Consider the following 23,226-nt stretch of genomic DNA (forward strand, 5'->3'; position numbering starts at 1 on the left):
TTTGGTTCCCTGTGAAGAATCCCAAATTGCTCCAACAATAAACACCATCAGTACCCAATAACTAACATTCCAATGATATTATTTATTATTTATTTATATGATATATGATTATATATATTTTTATATATGAAATATTCTTGATGTGCAAAGCACATCACATAAATGATTTCATTTGCACTTCAACAACAAGCCCATGAGTAGATGTTATTGTTATCACTATTTTACAGATGAAGAAACTGAGGCACTGAGCAATTAAGTAACTTGCCCCAGGGTCCCACAGTAAATATCTAAGGTCAGATTTGGACTCAAATTTTCCTGACCCCATGTCCAGTATCCTTCCCACTATGCTATGCAGTAAATCCTCCATTTGCACTAGCTCACTGTTTTTTCTTTGGGTTTTGACATGTTTTTTAAGGCTGGCAATGGAATTGGCTCAAAACCAGATGATCTTCCTGATGTCATCACTCAGTATCGGGGACTGTCCTATAGGTAATACAAACTTTGCATTTATTAGTGCTGGGGAGTCTCCTCCCCATCACATGGTTGCAGACAGGAATTGGGAGGGCATAAGCCTGAGATGGAAGATGAAGGTAAGCACCAAAGAAAAGGGATTGGCCTGGGGATAGTTTTTCCAAGGAAGGGGAGAAAAAAACACAGTTCCCTGGATAATCAGGGAGTCCAAACTGGAAAATATGTTTAATGATGCCTTTTGTTTTTATATCACAGTAGTTTCCTGAATGCCCTGCCCAGCAGCATTGAACCTTCCCTTGTAATGAAGAAAAAAAAAAGCTCTACAACCACCCATAATAGGGCCCATGGTCTGACAGTGGGTGCAACAATCCGCCCCTGCAGTTTCCCACCTCTCTGCCAAGAGCTTGTTGATAACCTTACTTTACTTACTTAGGTTGTTTTTTTGGTTTTTTTAATGTAAAAATTTGAGTTCTCTTTGAATCCCAGGCCAGCAAAACCAACAGCAAACATATCATTTACATCTCCCACAAATGCCTCTCTAAGTCTGGCATTTGGTGATTATAAATATTTATTCATACATTAAATAGAAATATTCATTCAAATATATATAAATAATAGATTTATATACAAACACACATATAAGTGCGTGTTCAAGATTCATATTGTATTCATAGGGTCATAATATCTAGAGCTGGAAGGGACTTTAAAAAGTCATCTAGTCCCCATTCCATCCCCTTGATAGAATAGTGGTTTGAATGCTGGGCATAGAGTTAAGAAGTTCTGAGTTCAAATCCTGCCTCAAACATTTGCTAGTGGTGTGACTCTGGTCAAGTTAGTTAATGTCTGTGAGCTTCAGTCTGCTCAACTCTAAAATGTGGATAATAATAACACCTCATTGTTATTCAGTTGTTTCAGTTGTGCCTAACTCTTTGCGACTCCATTTGGGGTTTTCTTAGCAAAGGTCTTGGAATGATTTGCCATTTTCTTCTCCAGTTCATTTTATAGATGAGGAAACTGAGGCAAACAGGGTAAAGTGACTTGCCCAGAGTCACATTGGTAATAAGTATATAAGATCAGATTTGAACTCAGGCTTTCCTTACTCCAAGCCTAGTACTCTATCCCTGTGCCACCAACTACAGAACTATTTATTGTGAGAATAAAATGAAATAATGCATGGAAAGCATTTTGCAAAACCTTAAAGTGCTATTTAAATGTTAACTATTATTGCTTTCCAAATAGGGAAACATGCCCATGGTGGTCACATATATGGTTAGTAACAAGTCCAGGATTACAACACACATGTCTCCTGACTTCAAATCCAGAACTTTTTCCATTACCCAATCCATAAACCAGACCAAGATAGGAAATACACTTTTCTAGATTTTTTCTTTCCCAAGAAACTCTATTTTCACCAAGATGTTGTCTAAGAATAGATATGAGCATCCCTCCTCAACTAATAAGATAAACAGGACTAAGATAGTCAACATGTAAAGTGGTCATGAAAGGCGTGACAGTCCAAGGACATACTTATCTCTCCTCTGCCCATTTCTTCCTACTATCTGAACAATATAATTAATTTGAAAGAAACACTTTTCTCTTGAAGCAAAATAGAACATTGAGGGTTGCTGTGATCATGCTTTTTGACTCAGCCTGAGAAGAGACACAAAGTAAAATGGAGACAAAGGCAGTGTCCTGGGGAGACTTCTGACTTACAGGCTTCAGAACTCTCTTCAGGATGAGCAGGGAGTCAGTCCCCTGAGAACCACAGCATTAGAGACCATTGGACTTGCTGGGTGTCCTTGTCCTAGAACATAGTTCTTAACAAGTTGCTGCTACAGTCAAATACTTGGAACCTCAAATGAATGCACAAACCATTCCAATTTAATTCTCTACTCAGAACCCAAGTTCTCTTTGGTTCCATTCCTTGATGGTTGTGACTAATAAGCCTTAATAATTCAATGACATCACATCCTGGAGCTGGAAAGTAGAGAGCAAAACTAAAGTGAATGAGCCCTATGACAGGTGACAGAGAAGACAGTAATGGGGGGGGGCAGATGAGACTGTCCCTTAAGAGACAACTTTTTAACCACTATTCCATCTTATCTAAGGGTGAACCAGATATCTGTGGGATGGATGACTTGACTCACCCAGCTAAGGCTCTGTTTCCTAAAACCTACCACTGATCTGCCATTGGCTCTTTCAACTGCTCTACTGCATGAGCTGAAGGTTGAACTACAGAGATATCATCCCATCCCAAGATCCATGTGCATAAAAGGTGGCTGCACTTGGTCAGAGGGTGGCACTTTCCAATGAAATGTGCACCCAGGTTGGGTAAAATGCACTTTCAGAAATAATCAGCAGCTTTTGATTGGGAAATGGTAGGGAAGCAGCATTGCAGAAAGATTAACCTACTCCCTCTGGGTTAACAGGAAGCCAAGAGCCAGCTAGTTTTACATCAATGGAAAAAGGAGAGATGCAGCCAGAATTCATATTAGGCTGATCATTATTGTGGCCTTCAGAATGCAATTTGGCTGTGAATATACCTGCTGGGCTCTCTGCTTTGTGGAATCTCAAAATAACTACTGGTTCTGTCTCCAAGGGGTTAAATTATTTGGAAGTGGTTGGGGATCTTTATAATCTGGCTTGGCCTTCAGTAGGAATAAGTTGGTTGGTTGGGGGTTGCTTAAAAGCATCAAAATAAAAATCACCATTTTGAAATTCCTTTCTCTGTCTCATTAATTCAGAATCTGAGCTTATGTCACTGAACTTGCAAGCATCTGAACCATTTAGCATCTTTTTTTTCTGTTTTTCTTGCTTTGATTTTTACATAGCTTGGGTACAAAAGCTAAATTATTTCAAACAACCAGATTTATTTACACAATTTTCTTTTTAATCTTCACTATCAATAGGGAAGAGATGAGACTATTCCAAGCATACTGGTCCTGGCCTGCCAGAACTCTTGTTTTAGCCTGGAAAAAATTTTTCAACTAGAAATTGTGACGGAGACTTCTTGAACATTAGGGTATCACTATGGGCACAATGGTGTGTTTATAGGAGGAGAAAGAGCTATAATGGAAGGATGCAGAGATATGTGTAGGATGAAACAAAGAAAGAATATTATAAGCCAATCATGACATTGGCTCACGTGCCACTTCCTCTGGAAATTTTTTTGATCTCTGGTTGTTAGTTCTTGCTCTCAGTCTCTCAGTCTCTCAGTCTCTCTCTCTCTCTCTCTCTCTCTCTCTCTCTCTCTCTCTCTCTCTCTCTCTCTCCTTTCTATCTTTCATTCTTTCTTCCCTCTCTCTCTTGCATCTCAAATAATCATATATATTTGCACATTATGTCCTCTCAATAAAATGGGAGCAGGGGGTGTTAAGTCAATAAATTAACAAGAATTTACTAAGCATCTATGATGTTCTAGGAGCTGGAAATACAAAACCAAAAACTAAACAGTTCCTGCCTTCAAAAAGTTTACATATGTGTACACAAGTAAATATGGAATATATAAAAAGTAAAATATGGGACAGCTAGGTGGCTCAGTGGATTGAAAGCCAGGTCCAGAGATGGGAGGTCCTAGGTTCAAATCTGACCTCAGACACTTCCTAGCTGGGTGACCCTGGACAAGCCACTTGACCCCCACTGCCTAGCTTTTACTGCTCTTCTGCTTTGGAACCAATATATAGTGTTGATTCTAAGTGGGAGGTAAGGGTTAAAAAAATAAGTAAAAAGTAAAATAGGTTAATGGTATGGGAAGGTTATTGATGGAGGCAGCAACAGCAGAGGGAATCAGAAAAGTCTCCAATAGGAAATAGGACTTTTGATAAGCTCTGATGGAAAGTATGAATTCTAAGAGATGGAGGGGAAATAGGGAGTGAATTCCAGGCCTTGGGGACAGACTGTTCAAAAGCATAAGAGGTGGAATGCCATGCATGAGCTTGACCACCAAGGAAGCCATTTTGCCTGCAATGAGGAATATATAATAGGAATAATAATAGGAATAATTAGCTTGGGGAAATGAGAATAGCAATAACAACAATAATAAACTTGGAAAGTTGGTTGGAGGCAGATTATGAAGAACTTTAAATATCAAACAAAGGAATTGCTATTTTATCCTAGAGGCAATAAGGAGCCCTTTTTGATCAGGCGAATGATACAGGCCCAAGTTTTGGAATAATAAGTGTAGCAGCTGTCTAAAGGAGTGATTAGAGAAAGGGACAGATTGGAGGGAGGAAGGGAAAGTGGCTAATTAGAGGCCATTGCAATAGTATAGGGGAGAAGTGATGATAGGCAATTGCAGTAAGTTATGTCTGTGTGAGAGGAGAGAAAAAATTGATGGAGAAAGATGTAGCAGAGATAGAATCACTGGATTTAGGAACTAATTGGATATAGGGATGGGGATGACCAACGATAGAGCCAAGGCTATTTTTTAGATTACAAACCTAACCTGGAAGAGTATTGGCTTGCACAAGAGAAATAAAGAATTTTGAAAGAAGAGTGAGGCATGGAGGAAGGGGAGGGAAATAGAGCCAAAAATGGTCATTGGATTCATGGGAAATCACCAAGAAAAGTGCACAGAGGCAGAAGGGAAGGGGGCCCAGGACACAGGTCTTGGATGGTGATATAGCAAAGGAGCCTAGAAAGGAATTACTGTACAAATAGGAGGAGAACCCAAGTGAGAGCAGTGTCGCAGAGGGGAGACGGTATCTGGGAAGAAATGGTATTCAGCAGTGTCAGACTCTGCAGTGCAGGCAGTAAGGATGAGTGAGGAACAAAAGTTACTGGATCTCCCCCAGTGAGTGATCATGGGTAACTTTGGACAGGGCAATGCCAGTTGAAAGATTAGGTCAGAGGCCAGAGTACAGAGGGTTGAGAAATGAAATGAGAGGTAAAGAAATTGCAGGCACTCTGTAGACAGCTTTTTTTAACATGGCGGAGTGATAGAGGATAGTTTGTGGGGAGGGGGGGATGGATAAGGTAAATAGAAGGTCAGCTAAATTGTTCAGTGCATAGAACACCAGGTTGGGAGTTAAGAAGAACTGAGTTCAAATCAGATGTCAGACACTTAACTAGCTGTGTGACCCTGGGCCAGTCACTTAACCCTGTTTGACTCAGTTCCTCTTCTGAAAAATGAGCTAGAGAAAGAAATGGCAAATCCTCCAATATCTCTGCCAAGAAAACCCCAAAAATGGGGTCTTGAAGAATCTGACATGACTGAAACACTTGAACAATGGCAAGGTAAAGAGAAGAGAATTATTTTGAAGGATGAAAGATCAGGGCATGCTTTCAGGCAGCTAAGAAGAAGCCAGTTGCTAAAGAGAAACTGAAGGTTAAAAAGAGAAAAGGAGTAGGGGTGGGTGGTTGTGGAGGCTATGAGAGAAGAGCCACCTCTTTGCATATTGGACAAATGAGGAGAGAAGAGGGGATGAAGTGAAGGGAGTCTGAGATATAAAGGAGAGAAGAGAGAGCTCATTGCAAACACCCTTTATTTTCTCAGTAAAGAATAGAGCCTTTGTATCTCTGGTGCCTTAACACCTAGTAAATGCTTCAAAAATGCTTGTTGGTTTGGATTATAGACAGCAAGAAGGGAGGCCTCTGAGCAGGGAGGAAAAGAGTGAATGCTGACTCATTTATTCTTTGGAATAGCTCATACCACTGTCCAAGGATTTAACCCTTGTTCTGGCTTTGCCTAAAGGACAGCCAGCTCTGTTCAAAGGATTCCTTAATGGAAGAAGCAGCTGTGAAGATGATAGATCTTAAAGCCTCTGGAGATGGTCTCTAAGCCTCTGATGGGCCTCTGCCCAAAGACTGGCTACTATTGCAAAGCAGAGAGGGGAAAAAAGATGTGAAAGAGAGAAAAGAGTCATACGCACACAGCATTGTCCCTGATTTTCTCAAAAACTGGAAAGATTAGCAACTGTTAAGATTAAAATTTAGGGGAGACTGAGGAGACTTTCGAGTCTATTTTTTACACAACATTTTCTTGGGGCTAAGGGAAGAAGATGTGCCACTGCAAAAGATGGTACTTGGCTAATATGTGAGTTTGATAAAAATGAAGACATTTCTCTCCTTTACTTTCCCTGATCCATGTGCAATTTTAAATTTGGGAAGGAAAATATAATCTTAAAGAATAATTATTCAAGGTATATCTGTTGTGGAAAAAAATCTATCTGTTGTGTGGTGTGGTATAGGCATTTTGTGCCAGGCACTATAGGTGGAGACTTAATTAAAGTGGGAAATCTAGGACTGGATCTTTCTCCTTGAGTACAGGGTCTCTTTGGGGTTTGTCTTTATACCTTTTGATGTTACTTGAAAGGCAGAACATCTGGTGGCTGAAAGGCCACCCTTGAAATAAGGAAGACCTGAGTTTAAGACCTGCTTCTAACATATGATGACTGTGTGGAGATGGCAAAAACCTGTCAGCAACCATAAGCAACCCTAAAAATGTAAATTATGGAGGAATCTCTGGCAGCAATGATACATTGGAAAGAATATTAGCTCTGGAGTCAAAGGACCTGGGCTCAAATCCTACTTCTGATGCTTAGTACCTGTGTGACCTTGGGCAAGTCACTTACTGCTCAGAGAGGCAACATGGTATAGTGGGTCAGGCTTGTATTCAAGAAGGCTGGGTTTTTAGTCCAACTTGAAATATTTATTAGCTATGTGAACCTAAGCTATCTTAAAGCCTCGGTTTCCTCATTTGTAAAACCAGAGAGTTGGATTCAATGGTCTCTGAGGCCTTTTCTAATCTAAATCTATGATTTATATCAGTGAAGGGAGTTTCTACCCTAAGAATTCCCCACACTGATGAATTCATAGACTCAGATACTTTCTCCTAAAAAAAAGAAAAAAATTCCTCAATCCTAGAACATTACTTTGCCCAAAGTAGGCATTTAAGGAGTATCTGCCGTAAATGGAGTCAGATTTGGTTATGGATCGTTGGACTGAAATGGAGTTTGGGGTTAGGTAGTTCACTCTCCTGGGCCCCTAGGGAGAACTATACCAAACAGACAAGAATTTATCCAATTTCTGAAGAATTCCAGATGAATCACTTTAGTTTATAGGCTAATTTAATCCTGACAACACAGCATCCCAGGTCTTTCAAAACCAAAACTAAACCCAAAAAGTCTTCTATAAGTTTTTCAAGGCCAGATAAAAATCACAAATATACCTGCCATTCTTGAATGAGATGGTGATTAGGATGCATAAATAATAATGAGAACAATGGGTAGCTTTTTGTGCAATATTTTAAGGTTTGCAAAGTGCTTGCCACATATTTCTCATTTGATCCTCACAACAACCCTATAAGATGGGTCCTGTTACTTCCCCCTTTTACAGATTTACTGATATTCCTGGCTTCCTTTAAGTCCCAACTTAAAATCCATCTCTTATTGGAAATCTTATCAAATCCTTCTTATTTCTAATGTCCTCCCCTGTTAAATATTTCCCATTAATCCTGTACATTGCTTGCTTTGTATAGGTTTGTTTTCATGTTGTCTCTCCCATTAGATTGTAAGCTTCTTGAGGGCAAAAACTCTCTTTTGTTTCTCTTTGTGTCCTTAGCACTTGGCACAATGCCTGGCACATAGCAGACCCTTAATAAATGTTTATGATTGGTTGACTGATTGAGAGTCTCAAAGAGTTTAAGTGATGTGCCTACGGTCCAAGGAGACAGGATTGGAATTGAGGTCTTCCAGACTCTATAGCACCTAGCTGCCACTAGATAGAATATTTTAGTATTCATCTGAACCTCAAGAAAGCCCACTGGGCTGAGTGACACTCCACCTTTTTAGAAAGAGAATTCAATACATGCTTTTGGGCTCCTGTTATTCGTCAGGCATTGAGGTGAATGGGAATGAGGTTTGGGAGGGGACACACAAAGTTGTTTAAGATGTAGTTCCTGCCATTAATCAGCTTAGAATTTAGCAAGGAAATTCATGTCTTGACAGTGTTTCTTTCTCTGGTTGCAGTGCAGGAGGTGATGCCTCATTAGAAAGTGTGACCACCTTGCCTAGTAAGTAAAGACTTAGCCCTTGAGTCTATCGGGAGATCTGGGTGTGGGCTTCCCTGACTAAGGCCTCCTGAGAGCAATTCCCAGCTAAGAAAGGCATAATGTGGCCCTTGTTGAATGCCTTTAAAGGGGAGAAAGAAAGATCTCTTTTCATTTATCTCCAGAGTCTCGTCTATGTGGTTAGACTGGAAGAGTTTACATCTTCATTGCTGGAACATGTTAGTGTTGTGTATTCTACCCTTTGGGGAACCAATCCTTGGAGTCAGTCATGCTCAGTTGAGGTCCAAACCTGGCAGATACTTTATTTTCCTTGCATTTCATGGATTGTTGCAATGGGATGTGGGGCTAAAAATAAGGCTCAGCTTTGGAGAGGGGGTATTCATTCAAATCTCATGGCTTCCTCAGTTGAGAATTATTTCCTTTTTACTCTCTCTCCTCCTGCCAGATATCCTCCGAGAGTTTAATATGAACCTAACAGGCTTCGCAGTGGGTGTGGGGAGTGCTGATGATGCCAACGCCTTCCTCAATCAGGCAGTACCAGGAGCAAAGGCTGAGTATGGCACTGGGGGAAGGGTGAAAGGGGACCTGGAATAGAAACCCCCTTCTCATAGTTAATAGCAATCCTGTCATTGGGTCATTGTTCCACAGTGAAAGAGAATGGACTTTAAGTGATTTTCCCCCTCAGTAGGCTCTAACCACTCTTTTGCCCAACTTTACTTGCAACCAATGTATTTTCTTCCTTTTTTTTAAATCCCTTACCTTCCACTTTAGAATCAATACTGTATATTGGTTCTAAGGCAGAAGAGTGGTAAAGGCTAGGCAGTGGGAGTTAAGTGACCTGCTTAGGGTCACACAGCTAGAAAGTATTTGAGTTCATATTTGAACCCAGGACCTTCCAGTCTCTGAGCCTAAGCCACCTAACTGCCCCCAACCAATGTATTTTCAAGTCAAACTAGCCAGGACCAAAATCTAAGACCATGGAATCAATCAGAATTAACCAAGCTGCCCAGGGACTAACCACACTCTGAATCTATATCCAGTACCCTTTCCCCTTGTATCATCTTACCTCATGTTTCAGAGAGTTCCCAAAGGACAAAATGGTTTTCTGAATTTAATCACCTCCAGAAAAATCCTTTACAGAGTCAAACTACAAAGAGAATCCATCCAATGAGCATGGCATAATGATGCTGAAAGGATCCCCTCTATTTCAGAATATTGTTAATGGTAAATCATTGGATCATAGGCTCTAGAATTTGGTGGCACCTGAAGAACAATGGGCAGATGTTGCAAAAAATTAAATCTAGGCTCTCTGTAAGCAAAAAACTTTCAAAGGAATGGAACTATCCCAAAGTAAAATGAGTTGACTTAGGAGATAATGGGTTCCCCCTCCCCAAAGGCCTTTTAAGCATGATTTGGACAATTTTTGTAAGGTGTGTGATATAGGAGATCCTCATTAAGAACAGGTTAGATGAGAATGAGTTCTGCCATCCATATGACCTTGAGCAAGTTACCTAACCTCTCTGAGCCTCAACCACCTCATCTGTAAAATGAAAAGGTTGAACTAGATGATTTTGGAGGTCACTTTCATCTATAAATCTATAAAGCTTCTCAAGTCTCTACCAAGGTCGAGATTCTGTCAAAGCATTTAATCTAATCACCCCCATTTTACAGATGAGGACACTGAGGCCTGAAAGGGTTGAATGTATATTACACAAGGTTAGATGTATTACACATAATTGTATTAACCAATTATGCAGTATAAATAGTAAGTAGCAAAGCCAGAGCTTTTCAATACATAAGGACTTTTTTTAGAAAACTGGCCAAATAAAAAGAATAGTGGAGGATGGAGAAAAATCTGGATCCAAAATTAGAAAACCTGGATTTGAATCCCTGCCCCTGGACCCCACCACAGTCCATCCCTAAAACGGAATTTAGAATTGTTGGCCCACTGACCTACTTAATCTCAGGCTTTTGAAGGCAGAATGACCTAATCCTAGAGTTCTATTCCTACTACCATCTGAATCTAGGCAAGTGGTGCCCATCTCTCAACTTCATGCTTTCTGCATTCAGCCTGCCAGAGGAGATAATCCAGTGACATCTCCACTGCAGTGGCTTTGAGAATCAAAGAGAATGAGTCTGCTTCTTCTCCATTATCAGAAGGAACAATTGTCTTTTGCTCCACAGGGGACTTAAAAAGCAAGTCCAGACCCTGGTGCAGAAGATGAAAAGTGACCCGGTAAGTTAGAGTTAGACTGGTTCATGAAAAAATAAAGCAAAAACAAAAGTTCTTAAATTTGATCCATTCAAATAAAATAAGAGTGGGGCAATGGGCTGTCTCAAAAAGTGGTGCTTGTCCCATCATGTATGTATATGTATGCATGCAGAATAGGAATTACCGTCTGCCTGAGTTGTCCTGGCACTAGAAGGGAACCACAGGGGACATTTAGCCCAACCTATTCAGTTTATAAGTGAGGAAATTGGGGCCCAAGAAGATTAGGAGACTTATTGAAGAAGAGTTTCCTTACAAGGGAAAGATGGCATCTGTGATCCTTTTCAGAAATACAATTCTATGTCTCAATTCAACAAAGATGTGTGAAGTGGTATGTTTAGTGCTGCCTTGGAAAAATAAAAATAAAAAGCCTTTATTAAACACTTGCTATGTGCTAGGCACTCTGCTAAACAATAAGAATACAAATAAGAGCAAAATTAAAGGTAACCCCTGTCCTCAGGGAGCTTACATTCTAAGAAGTGAGCCTGGAACGTCCCTGGTGGTCCAGCAGACTCTTTGAGGGGCCACTGTTTTTCTTTTTAGAAATAGCAAAAGTATAACAGTATGATCCATTTCTCATTCTCCTTCCCCCTTATAGAGAATTAATTTCCAAAGAGACTGGAAGGTGATCACTCTGCTCATTGGGACCACAGACCTTTGTGACTATTGCACTGACTCAGTAAGTAACAGCATTAGGGGTTTCTCCTGCCTATGCCCTCAATGTAGAGTTCCAGGTCCAGGGAAAACTTCCAGGTTCAGGGAAAACCCAAGCCATCACTGCCTGACTACAAACATACACTCACAACATGCTCTCACAAACCCTGGCCTAGTACTAGCCCTGGACTCAGGTGTCTCATTTCAAGGTTCAGTTCAAGAGCTTCTTCTTAGGCAGACCCATCCTGATCCCCCCAGGGTCCCGTACCTCTTTGGAAATTACCTTGTATTAATTTCACATATATTTTGTATTGTTTATCATTGGTCTACAGGTTGTTTCCTTCCATTAGAATGTAAGCTCCCTGAGGGTAGGGACTTTGATGCTTGTCTTTGAATCCCCAGTATCTAGCATCATGACTGGCTCAAACCAATCAAACAAGTATTTCAAGATATGGTGCCAGGCACTGGAGACACAAAGACAAAAAAAAAAGAAAAGATATAATCTTGTCTTCAAAGAGTTTACAGTCTAATGGGGAGCTATGCACATGTATAAATATATCTAAAATAAATATAAGGTAATTTGATGGGAAATGAAGATAAGGCAAATGGGGGCAGCTAGGTGGCTCAGTGAATAGAGTGCCAGGACTAGAGTCAAGAGGACCTGGTCTCAAATATGGACTCAGACACTTCCTAGCCATTTGACCTTGGGCAAGTCTCTTAATTTCAACTGGCTAGCCCTGGACCATATGTCTTAGAATTGTTTCTAAAATAGAAATAAAGGGTTATTTTTTTAAAAGGTCTCATTAAGGAAGCAATGCCATGCTTTGGAGGACAACTAGAAATTCTAAGATGGAAGAAGTATATTCCAGGCATGGAAGCAGACTGTGCAAAAGTCATGGAGACAGGAGTTGGAACAAGAAGTCTAGAAGCCAAAGTGGCTCTGTCAATAGTTCACAAAAGAGGCAGGATTCAAATCAATGTCTTTCAAATCTAAATCCAAGATTCTTCACACTTTACTATACTGCCTGAAACCCCAGAGCATTCCAAGATTGCAACAAGGGAACAAAAGCCCTTGCTCAAACTCTGAGTGAGGTGCTAATATACTTGCCATCTCTTCATTGCTGATGGATCCACAGGGCATATTGGAAAGAGCACTGGACTTGGGAGGCTAGAAAACTCAAGTTTGAATTCCTATATCTGCTATATATAAGTTATATGATCTTGGGCAGGTAGTTTAGCCACTCTGAGGTCCTGTTTCTTTATCTGTAAAATGATCACACTCTTTGTATTATGTCCCTCACAGCTTTGTTAGGAATATCAAAGGAGAGAGTAGCAAAATGAAAGGTCACACTTCTATAGGACTTTAACATTTTCAAAGTATTTTTACTAACAATGACTCTGAGGATTATCCCTAAAATATTTTGTGGTCTCAAAGGGATATTTATATATGTGAACTAAAAATATGTATTGTAACTATAAACTTCAAAAGCCTATAAAAGGAACCTGCCCTTTTCTGCTTCTCAGACAAAATTCTTTCAATGCCCTTCAGCAGTTTCTTGGACTACCCCCATCTTTGGTTGTTTTTCAATCATTTCCCTTAACGATCCTGTCCCTGGTATAGTGGGAAAGAGCATCCAATTTGGAATCACGTGTAGGATCAAATCATGTTATTATTTCCTGCCTTAGGCAAGTCCTTTTACTTCTCAAAAACTCGTCTGTAAAATGAGAGGTTTGGACTAGGTGATCTCTAAGGTTCCTTCTGACTATAAATACTATATTCTTATGCTTTCAGACCCCATTAGAGTTGAAGCATTATCAACTACCATGGGCCAGTAGAGAATAAAGTTTTAGTTCTAGCCTGATAAGTGAAGACTGACTCATCTCTAACATTCTCTTACTCTAATCATCTCCTCTCCCACTCCTGTCTCTTGCCAGAATTTGTATTCAGCCACCAACTTTTCTGCTTACCTTCGAGATGCCTTGGACTTCTTGCACAGGGAGGTAGGTTCAACAGTCTTCAATTCCTGGAAGGAATCCTTGCATTATGGAGAAGAACTCAACTCTCCCTATGTTTTAAGGAACCAGAGGAAGATGGCAGAGGACTTGGGTTCACATATAGCACATTGGGGTCCACGATCCTTTGTATTTTCTGCTATCCTTTAAGACCCTGTTTCTCAGAGAGTCTTGTAAGGAGATGTGGGGGAAAACGTGCACTCTGAAAGCTAATATGAATCAATTACTTGATTAGGAAGTGTTTATTAAGGATTTACAATGTGCCAGGCACTGGGAACACAAATATGAAGAATGAAAGGATCCCTACTCACAAAAAGCTTACATTCCATGAGGAGACAAGAGGATGTAGAAACATTAGTGGCACCACAGGTATAAAATGTGTTTGTGTATACTTATGTGTATGTACATATGTAAACACAAAACACATACACATGCAATAGTTAAATACAAGGTCTTTCTCTGTTCATTTGGCTTCTTGCGCATCCCCAGTGATGGCACTGTATGCCAAGCTGCAAGGAATGCCCTAAAGAACCCCCACTCTAGCCTTCAACCCTGGAGATGGAGCCATTAGCTCAGGTACCTTCTGGAGGGCATAAGTTTGGGCTTGGAATTAGGACCTGATCTCATGCCAGCTTGGTGTCCATGTAAAATCCCCTTCATCACTCTGAATCTTAATTTCCCTTGATAATAGGCATTGGCAATAATGTAGGGCAGACTTCATGGAATGGTTGTAAGAAAAACATTTTATGACTTTAAAAACCCCTCTTCAATGAAGGCCAGAAGTCACAACTATCAAAGAGCCCTTTGACCACTGGTCAAAACAGTTAAATGAATATGTAAAGGGGACACAGCTAAGCAGCCTAGCCCTAATTTGGAATGGCTCTAGGTTCTAGAGTACCTTCATGCTTTGTGAGGCTAGACTTTGGGTAGAAGGTCAAGGAGATTATTCATCTCATCCTTCTAGGTTCTGACCATGTCACTCTCTTGCTCAAGAAAATCCAGTAGCTCCCTATGGCCTCCCATATAATTGATACACATCTATATCCCCAGAAACAAAGGAGAGAGTGGTAGGCTTGAAGTCAGAAATAACTGAGTTTGAATTCAGCCTTGCTCATTTACTAGAGACGTGATAGTGGCAAATCACTTAATGTCTTTCAACCTCAATTTTCTTATCTGTAAAACTGGGATAATAATAGCAACTAACTGAGTTGTGAGAATAAGACGAGGTGATGTATATATAAAAAAGCACTCTGCAAACCTTAAAAGGATATACAAATGCTAGTTCTTATGAATATCCTTTCAACTGATATTATTGTTCCTCACACATCATTTTTTCCAGGAAAACTTAATTTGCTATTTCCCATACACAATAGTCAATGGAATAAGTGATGTTTTCCCTCTACTTCAAATACTCTGTTAACAACAATAATAATAACTGACCTTCATTTCATGTGATATGGTTTGCAAAGTGCATTCTCTTTTCATTCTCACATCAACCCTATGAGGTAAGAACAACAGATTTTGTCATTCCCATTTTACAGATAAGCAAACTGAGGCCACTGGAAGTTTATACTCTTTCTAAGGGTGGCAAACAGCTATTAAATGCAATCTAAGTCCAGCTCTGGAGCCTGGATCTTTTTAAAGAAGCCTATTTAGATTCTATGTTAGGGCTAACAAGTAAGAAAGAGTGTCCACTCATAGTCCTGGCCTTGGAATCAAAGACTGGATTTCTTTCATCTTATTAGTTCTGATGTTTGGCACCTGTGGGATCCTGGGCCACTCCCCTTATCTCTCTGATAAAGATAAGTTTTAGCCTACCCCTTCTGTACAATGGGTATTATAATATTTGTACAACCCATTGTCACTGTGGTAAAGAAAAGCACTCTGGAATAGAAAAATGACAATAACAATGTGAGTCATAATTACTAGGTATTTGAAAGTATTGTGGCCCATCTTTCAGCTACATCCTTATATTTAGGTACCCAGAGCCTTGGTCAACCTGGTGGACTTCATGAACCCTATCATCTTTCGACAAGTGTTCCTGGGGAACCAAGACAAATGCCCAATGACGCAGGCATGGTGAGCATATGATTGGCATCAGGGTTGTATCTACTACTCTAGTTCATGAGGATTCCTGGCATCCAGCTGCTGGCTCGCCAGGTTCTTCCAATCCTTTCTGGAAATCAGGTGTTTGGAAGGAGCTTCCCTCTCCTTCTGAATCTGCCAATTGTGATTTGTGTCTGGGTCTATTCCCTTCTCCCTGATGTCTGAGCTCTGCTATAGATTATACACACACAAGATGAAAGACTGAGGGGACAACCATGTCATTGTGGACAAGGCTGAAGTAAAAGAGGAGTTTTAGAAGAGGAATCCAATTCCCAACAAATATTCATCAAGTACCTGCTATCTGCTAGGCACATGGGATACAAAGGGAAAACAAAAACCAGTCCTTCTTTAAATGAGCTTACATTCTACCAGCAATACAGTATGCAAACAAATGAGTAGGCAGAGACATCATTCTTTGAGAAGGGAGAGAGAAGGTCCTAACAACTCGGGGAAATAAAGAGAGGTCTTGGTGTGCAAGCTGAGACTTGAAGGAAACTGTGGAGTTGAAGAAAATGAGCAGAGGAGGGAGTGAATTCCTAGTATGGGGGTGGGAGGAATAGTTTCTGCAAAGGCATGGAGAAAGCAGATAGATTTTAGAGAATAGCAAGTATGGGCACCTAGCTGGTGCAGTGGATCGAGTGCCCTGACCTCTAGTCAGAACATTTGTTGTTGGGAAGTCAAATAGTTGTAGTTGACTCTTTGTGACCCCATTTGGGGTTTTCTTGACAAAGATATTAGAGTGGTTTGCCATTTCTTTCTGCAGTTCATTTTATAGATGAGGAAACTGAGGCAAGCAGGGTGAAGTGACTTGCTCAGGATCACACAGCTAGTAAGCGTCTGAGGCTGGATTTGAACTCAGGAAGAGGAGTCTTCCTGACTCCAAACCAGGCACTCTCTCCACTGAACCCCATAAACTTCAAAGGATTATATAATGATGATGATGATGATGATGATGATGATGACGATGATCATGATCATGAAGAAAAGGATGTTAGATTTGGCCTAAGGAAACCTGAGTTCAAGTGTCAAATCTGCTGCCTACTGATATAACTCTGGGTGAGTCACCTAACCTCCTCAAGCCTCAATTTCCTGATCTGTGAAAGGAAATTAATTCCTGCAGTATTTACCTTAAGGACTGTTGTGAGGAAATTGTAAAGTTTTCTAATAATGTGAATTATTTATGTAATGCTAACTACCTTGACTTCTACTGTCCAAAGACCAGGCATGTTATATCTTACCCCTCCCTCAGGGTCCTGTAGTACCCGTAGGGTTATCTGGGGGAGTGTGAGGCTCTTTGTCTGTAGATCCAGCCCCCAATAGTGGTGTTCCCAAGGATAAATATGGGTCCCTTACAAGCCAGTTGCATTTAGCTACTAACAGTCATATTAACTTTTACAAAGAAGTATTTACTTCAAATATATAATAACAAAACTATTAAGAGCTCAGTTCAGTTCCCACGGAACACTATCTGAAGATCCAAGTCCATCCCCCTGCACTAAGCTTGAATCCCAGGCATACCAGCTTCTCCAGGCTCTCCTGATGGGCTGGTCTATTTCTCAGAGCAAAGGCAAAATGGGCAGGAGCTGCATTTGTGAAATGAAGGGGTTAGACTAGGTGACTGCTGAGATCTGCTACAAGTCGAAATCTATCTAAAAGTATTCAAACATGCAATTGCTCTCCATTAATTGTAATTATAGTTCATTTCTATAACCTATTAACTTCCCTCGAGTCTTTGTTCAGTCACCAACTCAGTTGCCAAAAAGATAACTAATATCATTTATGGCAGTTTAAGCCACATATGATTCTAGGGGGAAGACTTGAACAATGCACTGGGAGCAGGGAGGGGGCTATCTGGGCACCCAAAACTGCTTGCCCTGGCCCCAAACGAGTCTTCCTTGATGCCAAGATGGCTCTTCTAAGACTTCTTTCTTCCACCATTTTGCAGCTCTTTATGTAACTGCCTCCTGACAGTCAGAGAAGACTCTCCAGAGATGGCCAGAATGAAGGAAGTCATCAAAGTCTACCAGGTAAGATATGGAGCCAGAACATCAGTTTGTGTCCTCCCCCTCCACTGGCCAACACTACCCCTGTCAGGATCCTTCAGAGAATGGGAGTCAGTTAATAGAACTTGAGGGTACACTTCAACCTAGCACCCTCCTGACATCTGTTCTCTTTTATTTGATGGGCATTTGATCCCCCCTTCCCGGACCTATTCCATTCTTCCTTGAATCTCAGACCAATAAATGGACTCCTACTATTTTCCAACTCTATGTCCATATCACATACCTCTTAGATGATTGTAAACTCCTTGAAGGCAGTAATTGTGTCATTTTTCATTGTCATCTCATCACTTTCTGCAAGGCATTGCTGATAATGACACTAAATAAATAGTGAAAGGAATTGAATTAGCTGCCCTCAATAGTTGAAGCAGCCATTTCCCACTCACTGTTAGTTTGTCTGCATTTTCATGTAATGAAATTTACCCTATTGTTGACCATTATCTGTCCTGGAATTAGCAGGTTCTGCTGGCAGGCTTATGATAAGTGTAAAATCAAGGTAAAATGTCCGTAAAGATCTACCAGAAATAGGTTCTGCATTTGAGAGGAATACAGTGAGGTGAAACAGGGGAGATCAGGAGGTCAAGGGGGCTTGGCCCTGGTGTGGATTCTCTGGGTGACCTTAGTTTCAATTCTCCCATCTATAAAATGAAATCTCTCCTAGGTAATCTCTAAGGTCTTTCCAGTTTTGAATGCTCTGCTCTTATGATGTTGACAACTTTCCAGTACCAGGCTATCCATTTGGCCTGTTTCTCAACTCCCACAGCCTCATAGAATAATAGGTCTAAAATTAATAAAGAACTTAGATAGGTGGCATAATGAATAGAGTGATAAGCCTGGAGTAAGGAAGACTCATCTTCCTGAGTTCAAATCCAGTGTCAGATGCTAACTAGCTGCATGACTCTGGGCAAGTGACTTCACAGTTTGCCTCAGTTTCTTCATATGTAAAATGATTTGGAGAAGGAAATAGCAAACCACTCCAGTATCTTTGCCAGGAAAACCCCAAAAAGGCTCACAAAAAGTTAGACATAGGGGCAGCTAGGTAGCTCAGTGGATTGAGAGTCAGGTCTAGAGATGGGAGGTCCTAGTTTCAAATCTGGCCTCAGACACTTCCTAGCTGTGTGACCCTGGGCAAGTCACTTGACCCCCATTGCCTAGCCCTTACCTCTCTTCTGTCTTGGAACCAATACACAGTATTGGTTCTAAGATGTAAGGTAAGGGTTTAAAAAAAGAGTTAGACATGATTGAAATGACTGAACAATAGCAAACAGAAGTCATCTAGTCCAATCTCTTTATATTACAAACGTTTAAACTAAGTCCCAGAGAAGTCAAAATACTTGGCCAAGGTCACAAAAACAGTAAGTGGTAGAACCACCTTTAACCTCAGGTAGTCTGCCTCCAAATCCAGATCCCTTTCTTTTGTTCCATGCTGCCCAGTAGTTTTTTTTTTGTTTGTTTGTTTAGACCTTTACCTTCCATCTTGGAACTGGTTCCAAGGTAGAAGAGTGTTAAGGACTAGGCAATTCAGGTTAAGTGACTTGCCCAGGACCACACAGTTAGGAAGAGCCTGAGACCAGATTTTTTTATTGGAAATTTTTATTTAATTGGTTAATTTAAAGCATTTTCCATGGTTACAAGAATCATGTTCTTTCCCTTCCTTCCCCCCCCCCCCCTTAGCCGATGCACAATTCCACTGGGTTTTACATGTGTCATTGATCAAGACCGATTTCCATATTATTGATGTTTGCACTAGGGTGATCATTTAGAGTCTACATCCCCAATCATATCCCCATTGAACCATGTGATCAAGCAGTTGTTTTTCTTCTGTGTTTCTACTCCCACAGTTCTTCCTCTGAGTGTGGATAGCATTCTTTCTCATAAGTCTGATGCCAGATTTGAACCCAGAACTTCTGTCTCAAGGTCTGGTTCTCCATCCACTGAGCCACCCAGCTACCCCAGCCCAGTGGATTCTTTAAAATCATAAATAAAAAGGGTGACCAGACCTATCTCCCCCTCTCTTTGGAAGAGTTCATAAATTTGCTCAGGAAGTGTTTGTGAACCACGTCCCCAATGCTAGATGGAAAGAAGGATTTGGAGGATTTGGACAGAGGTTTAAGTTGAGAGGTTAATGGTACCACCTTTGCAGGTGTGGATATTTAGTAGCATATGGAAAATGGGTGGTGGCTTTCTGAGTGCAAGAGGGATATCCAGAAATGCTAACTGGGGCATCGAGACCAGCTTGTTCCTCTTTCCTTGTTCCAGACCAAGATCCGAGAGTTGGTGGAGTCAGGCCGCTATGACACTAGAGAAGACTTCACAATAGTTCTGCAGCCATTTTTAGAAGAAGTCAAGCTTGCCTTCCAGGTATGGCCCCTTCCCCAATAAGCTTCCAGTATGGGATTCGTTTGAATTCATCTTTTTACACTCTCTCTCCATCTCTGCTTGTTGAAATGCTTTTCTTCCTTCAAAGTGCAATTTTCCTTCTCCATGAAACTTTCCCTGGAGTAAATGCAAAGACTTATATTTAGTTAAAAAAAAAAACACCCAACCACTTCGCAAGTAGAAAATGAAAGCAGAATGGCTAAGCTGCAGGTTTGGGGTGGGGGTGGAAAATCTGGGGGTCATCAAGCTTTGTCGACAGCATTGTAAGGCAGCCCAAAAAGCTAATATAGTTTTGGGCCACATTGAAAGTATCAGTGTCAAATACTAGAGAGGTGACAGTCCTGCTGTCCCCTGCCCTGCTAAGACCCCATCTAGAGTATTCTAACTTGTGGATGTCACATTTTAGGAAGGACTTTGACAATCTAGAGAACCTCCAGAGGAAGGCAACCCAGTACAATGAAGGATCAGAGGCCTGAATAATAATAGCTAGTCTTTATGAAATCCTTGAAGGCTTGCAAAGCTCAATACAAATACTATCTCTTTCTATCCCTCTAATAACTTCTGGAAAATAGGGGCTCTCATTATCTCCATTTTATAGATGAGGAAACTGAGGCTTAGTGAGTTTATCTCAGTTTCTTCATCTGTTAAAATAAACTAGAGAAAGAAAAGACAAACCACTCTAGTATCTTTGCCAAGAAAACCCCAAATGAGGTCATAAAGAATCTAATGTGAGTGAATGCAAACAACATAGAACCACCTGTCAAAACAGCTCTGCTTGGTCCTGACCTATAGGCCAAAGCTCCCATTTATCGCTCTCTGAGGCCACAAGGACCAATTAGCCTCAGGCCATAATGTATCTCTTCTGGTTGGCTACCAAAGGAAGCAACTAGTATTTCTGGCTTTCCCAAAGAAGCCTGAACAGTTTTTTCTCACTTGTGCCTTAGGATGGATGTTATATGTATGTGACTAATAAATAATGAATGAATTTTCCTGGATTTTAAAAGGGAAATTAAAGGGAAAAAGGAGGAGGAGGACATGTCACCTGAGGTTTAAGTAGGTCACTTGAGGCTGCCAAACTCTATGGCTTTTTAATGATTCCTTCCTTCTTAGAACAAGCCAAATCTGTGAAGGGACTGATGACTCACAGATCTTCTGTATTAGCCTGGCTGTCTGTCCCCATTAGCTCTCTTTCTGAATATTACCTTATGCCATGTAGACTCAGAACAAAAAGAACAGGCAATCCTTGAAGGCTGGAACAATTTCATCTTTTTTATCTTTGAGTCCCAAGCAGGTACTTCATAAATGTTTGTTTAATTAAATTAAATACCAGAATTTCAAGCAAAAGTATATTTTCTCTCCCTGAAATTCTAAAGGCATTTTAATTTTTGCCACCCTTGTGCCTTTCTATGTGTTTTGTATTGTATATTCTTTACATGGAGATTTTATCTTGTTTATTAGGGGTTATAATCTCATTCAGGACCAGGGCCATGTCTTATGCATCCCTTCTTCCCAGACCAACAGCATCTTTACTCATAGCAGATACTTAAAACATGATTCCTACCCACCCCTCTCAGCCATTAGTGCCTCCTTCCCTGACCAGAAGAAAAATTACTCTGTATCTGCTTTGTATATATGCATATTACCTACATTGATGAAAGAATGTAGGTTTCTTGAAGTCAGGGCCCTTCTTCTGATTTATTTTGTCTCTGAAAACTTAGGGTCCTATTGCCCTTCACAGTCCCATGCACATAATATATGTTTATGATAAATCTTTGTTATTTTTTTCATCAAGCAAACTTATTGATATTTATTTTTCCATAGGATATACATTTTATCTTATTTTTAAATTTTATCTATTTACTTATTTAAAAAAATATATTTTTCCATCATTACATGACTCAATTTCTCTCCCTCCCCTCTTCCATTCCTCCTCCCAGAGCTGATAAGCAATTCCACTGGGTTGTACAAATGTTACTACTTGATATCTATTTCCATATTATTCATTTTTGCTATAGAGTGATTTTTAAAGGCCTAAACCCCAAATCACACACTCATATATATATATATATATATATATATATGTGATAAGTGATGTCATATGATTTGCTTTTGCATTTTTACTCCCACAGTTTATGATAAATGTTTGTACATTTTTATTAGTTTTTTCAATCAATGAAAATCTACCTTTTCTCCCATGAGAAAGCAACAAAACAAAGTCCTTCACAAACACATATACTCAAATAAAACTGATTTCCCAATTGGCCAAATCCCTCCAAAATATGCCTCAATCTTCCCTTCCTTATTTTTCTATCAGGAGATGGGAAGCACGTTTCATTATGAGTACTCAAAAATCTTGATCAGTCATTGCATTAGTCAGAGATCCTAAATCTTTTAAGACCATTTTCCTTTACAATATAACACTATCTATTGTATGGGGTGGAAATTGAGAGGACTCTGAAAAATTGCTAAGTTTACCCTCTTTAGCCACTATTCAAGAAACCTGGGAAGCCATTTCCAAAAATGAAACGCTTTCTTGAGAGAGAGAGACAGAGAAAGAGAGACAGAGACATAGACAGAGAGAGAGAGAGAGAGAGAGAGAGAGAGAGAGAGAGAGAGAGAGAGAGAGAGAGAGAGAGCAACAGAGACAGAGAGAGAGAGAGAGAGAGAGAGAGAGAGAGAGCAACAGAGACAGAGAGAGAGAGAGAGAGAGAGAGAGAGAGAGAGAGAGAGAGAGAGAGAGAGAGAGAGAGAGAGAGAGGAAAAAGTGTGGCCAAAAGTTACAAGCTTCAAAAGTAAAAAAGACAAAAAACAAAAGACAAAAAGGCCCAGCTTACAGAAACGCCCCTATTTCTAGAAAATTAAAGCCCTCAGGCTAAATGACATCATCCTGACACATTCCCCCTGCTCAGGTCCTGAAGGAGGTATCCTCCAAATCTACCTCCCCTAGCTAATGGCAAGGGTCAGAATCAAGTCCCAATCTACATGCAAACATTTCCGATGCAGTTCTGATTGGGAGCGCCTTCCAGAGCCTCCTGCCCACCTGGTCTCCTGGGCAGGCACCCCGCCAAAGCAAATTGCACAGGCTGGGTCAGTAAGAGGTGAGGGGGGAATAAGAGTGTAAAATTAAAGGGGCCAAAGGTTCAACTGGGGAAGAGGTGTTATAGAACAGGGAAGAGGCTAGCAATCTAGCCTCTGGATCATAAAACTTACTCCTATATCACTAAACTATAGTTTTGAAACTATTAACATTATAAACTCAAAAGATA

The 23,226-nt window shown here is 40.4% G+C and overlaps 1 protein-coding gene across 2 annotated transcripts in view; it reads left to right on the forward strand.

The window, feature by feature from the left end:
* The window catches only part of PLB1 (phospholipase B1), a 241,736-nt gene that overhangs the window by 145,616 nt on the left and 72,894 nt on the right, over window positions 1–23,226 (forward strand). For both annotated transcript variants that reach the window (XM_056818431.1, NM_001077185.1), the window contains 9 exon segments: window positions 416–489; window positions 8,439–8,482; window positions 8,925–9,033; window positions 10,664–10,715; window positions 11,347–11,427; window positions 13,338–13,403; window positions 15,394–15,494; window positions 17,467–17,548; window positions 19,841–19,942. In XM_056818431.1, the coding sequence (XP_056674409.1) occupies window positions 416–489; window positions 8,439–8,482; window positions 8,925–9,033; window positions 10,664–10,715; window positions 11,347–11,427; window positions 13,338–13,403; window positions 15,394–15,494; window positions 17,467–17,548; window positions 19,841–19,942 (711 nt within the window).

The sequence above is a fragment of the Monodelphis domestica genome, chromosome 1 (assembly GCF_027887165.1).
Source record: "Monodelphis domestica isolate mMonDom1 chromosome 1, mMonDom1.pri, whole genome shotgun sequence".
In the NCBI taxonomy this organism is placed as follows: domain Eukaryota; kingdom Metazoa; phylum Chordata; class Mammalia; order Didelphimorphia; family Didelphidae; genus Monodelphis; species Monodelphis domestica.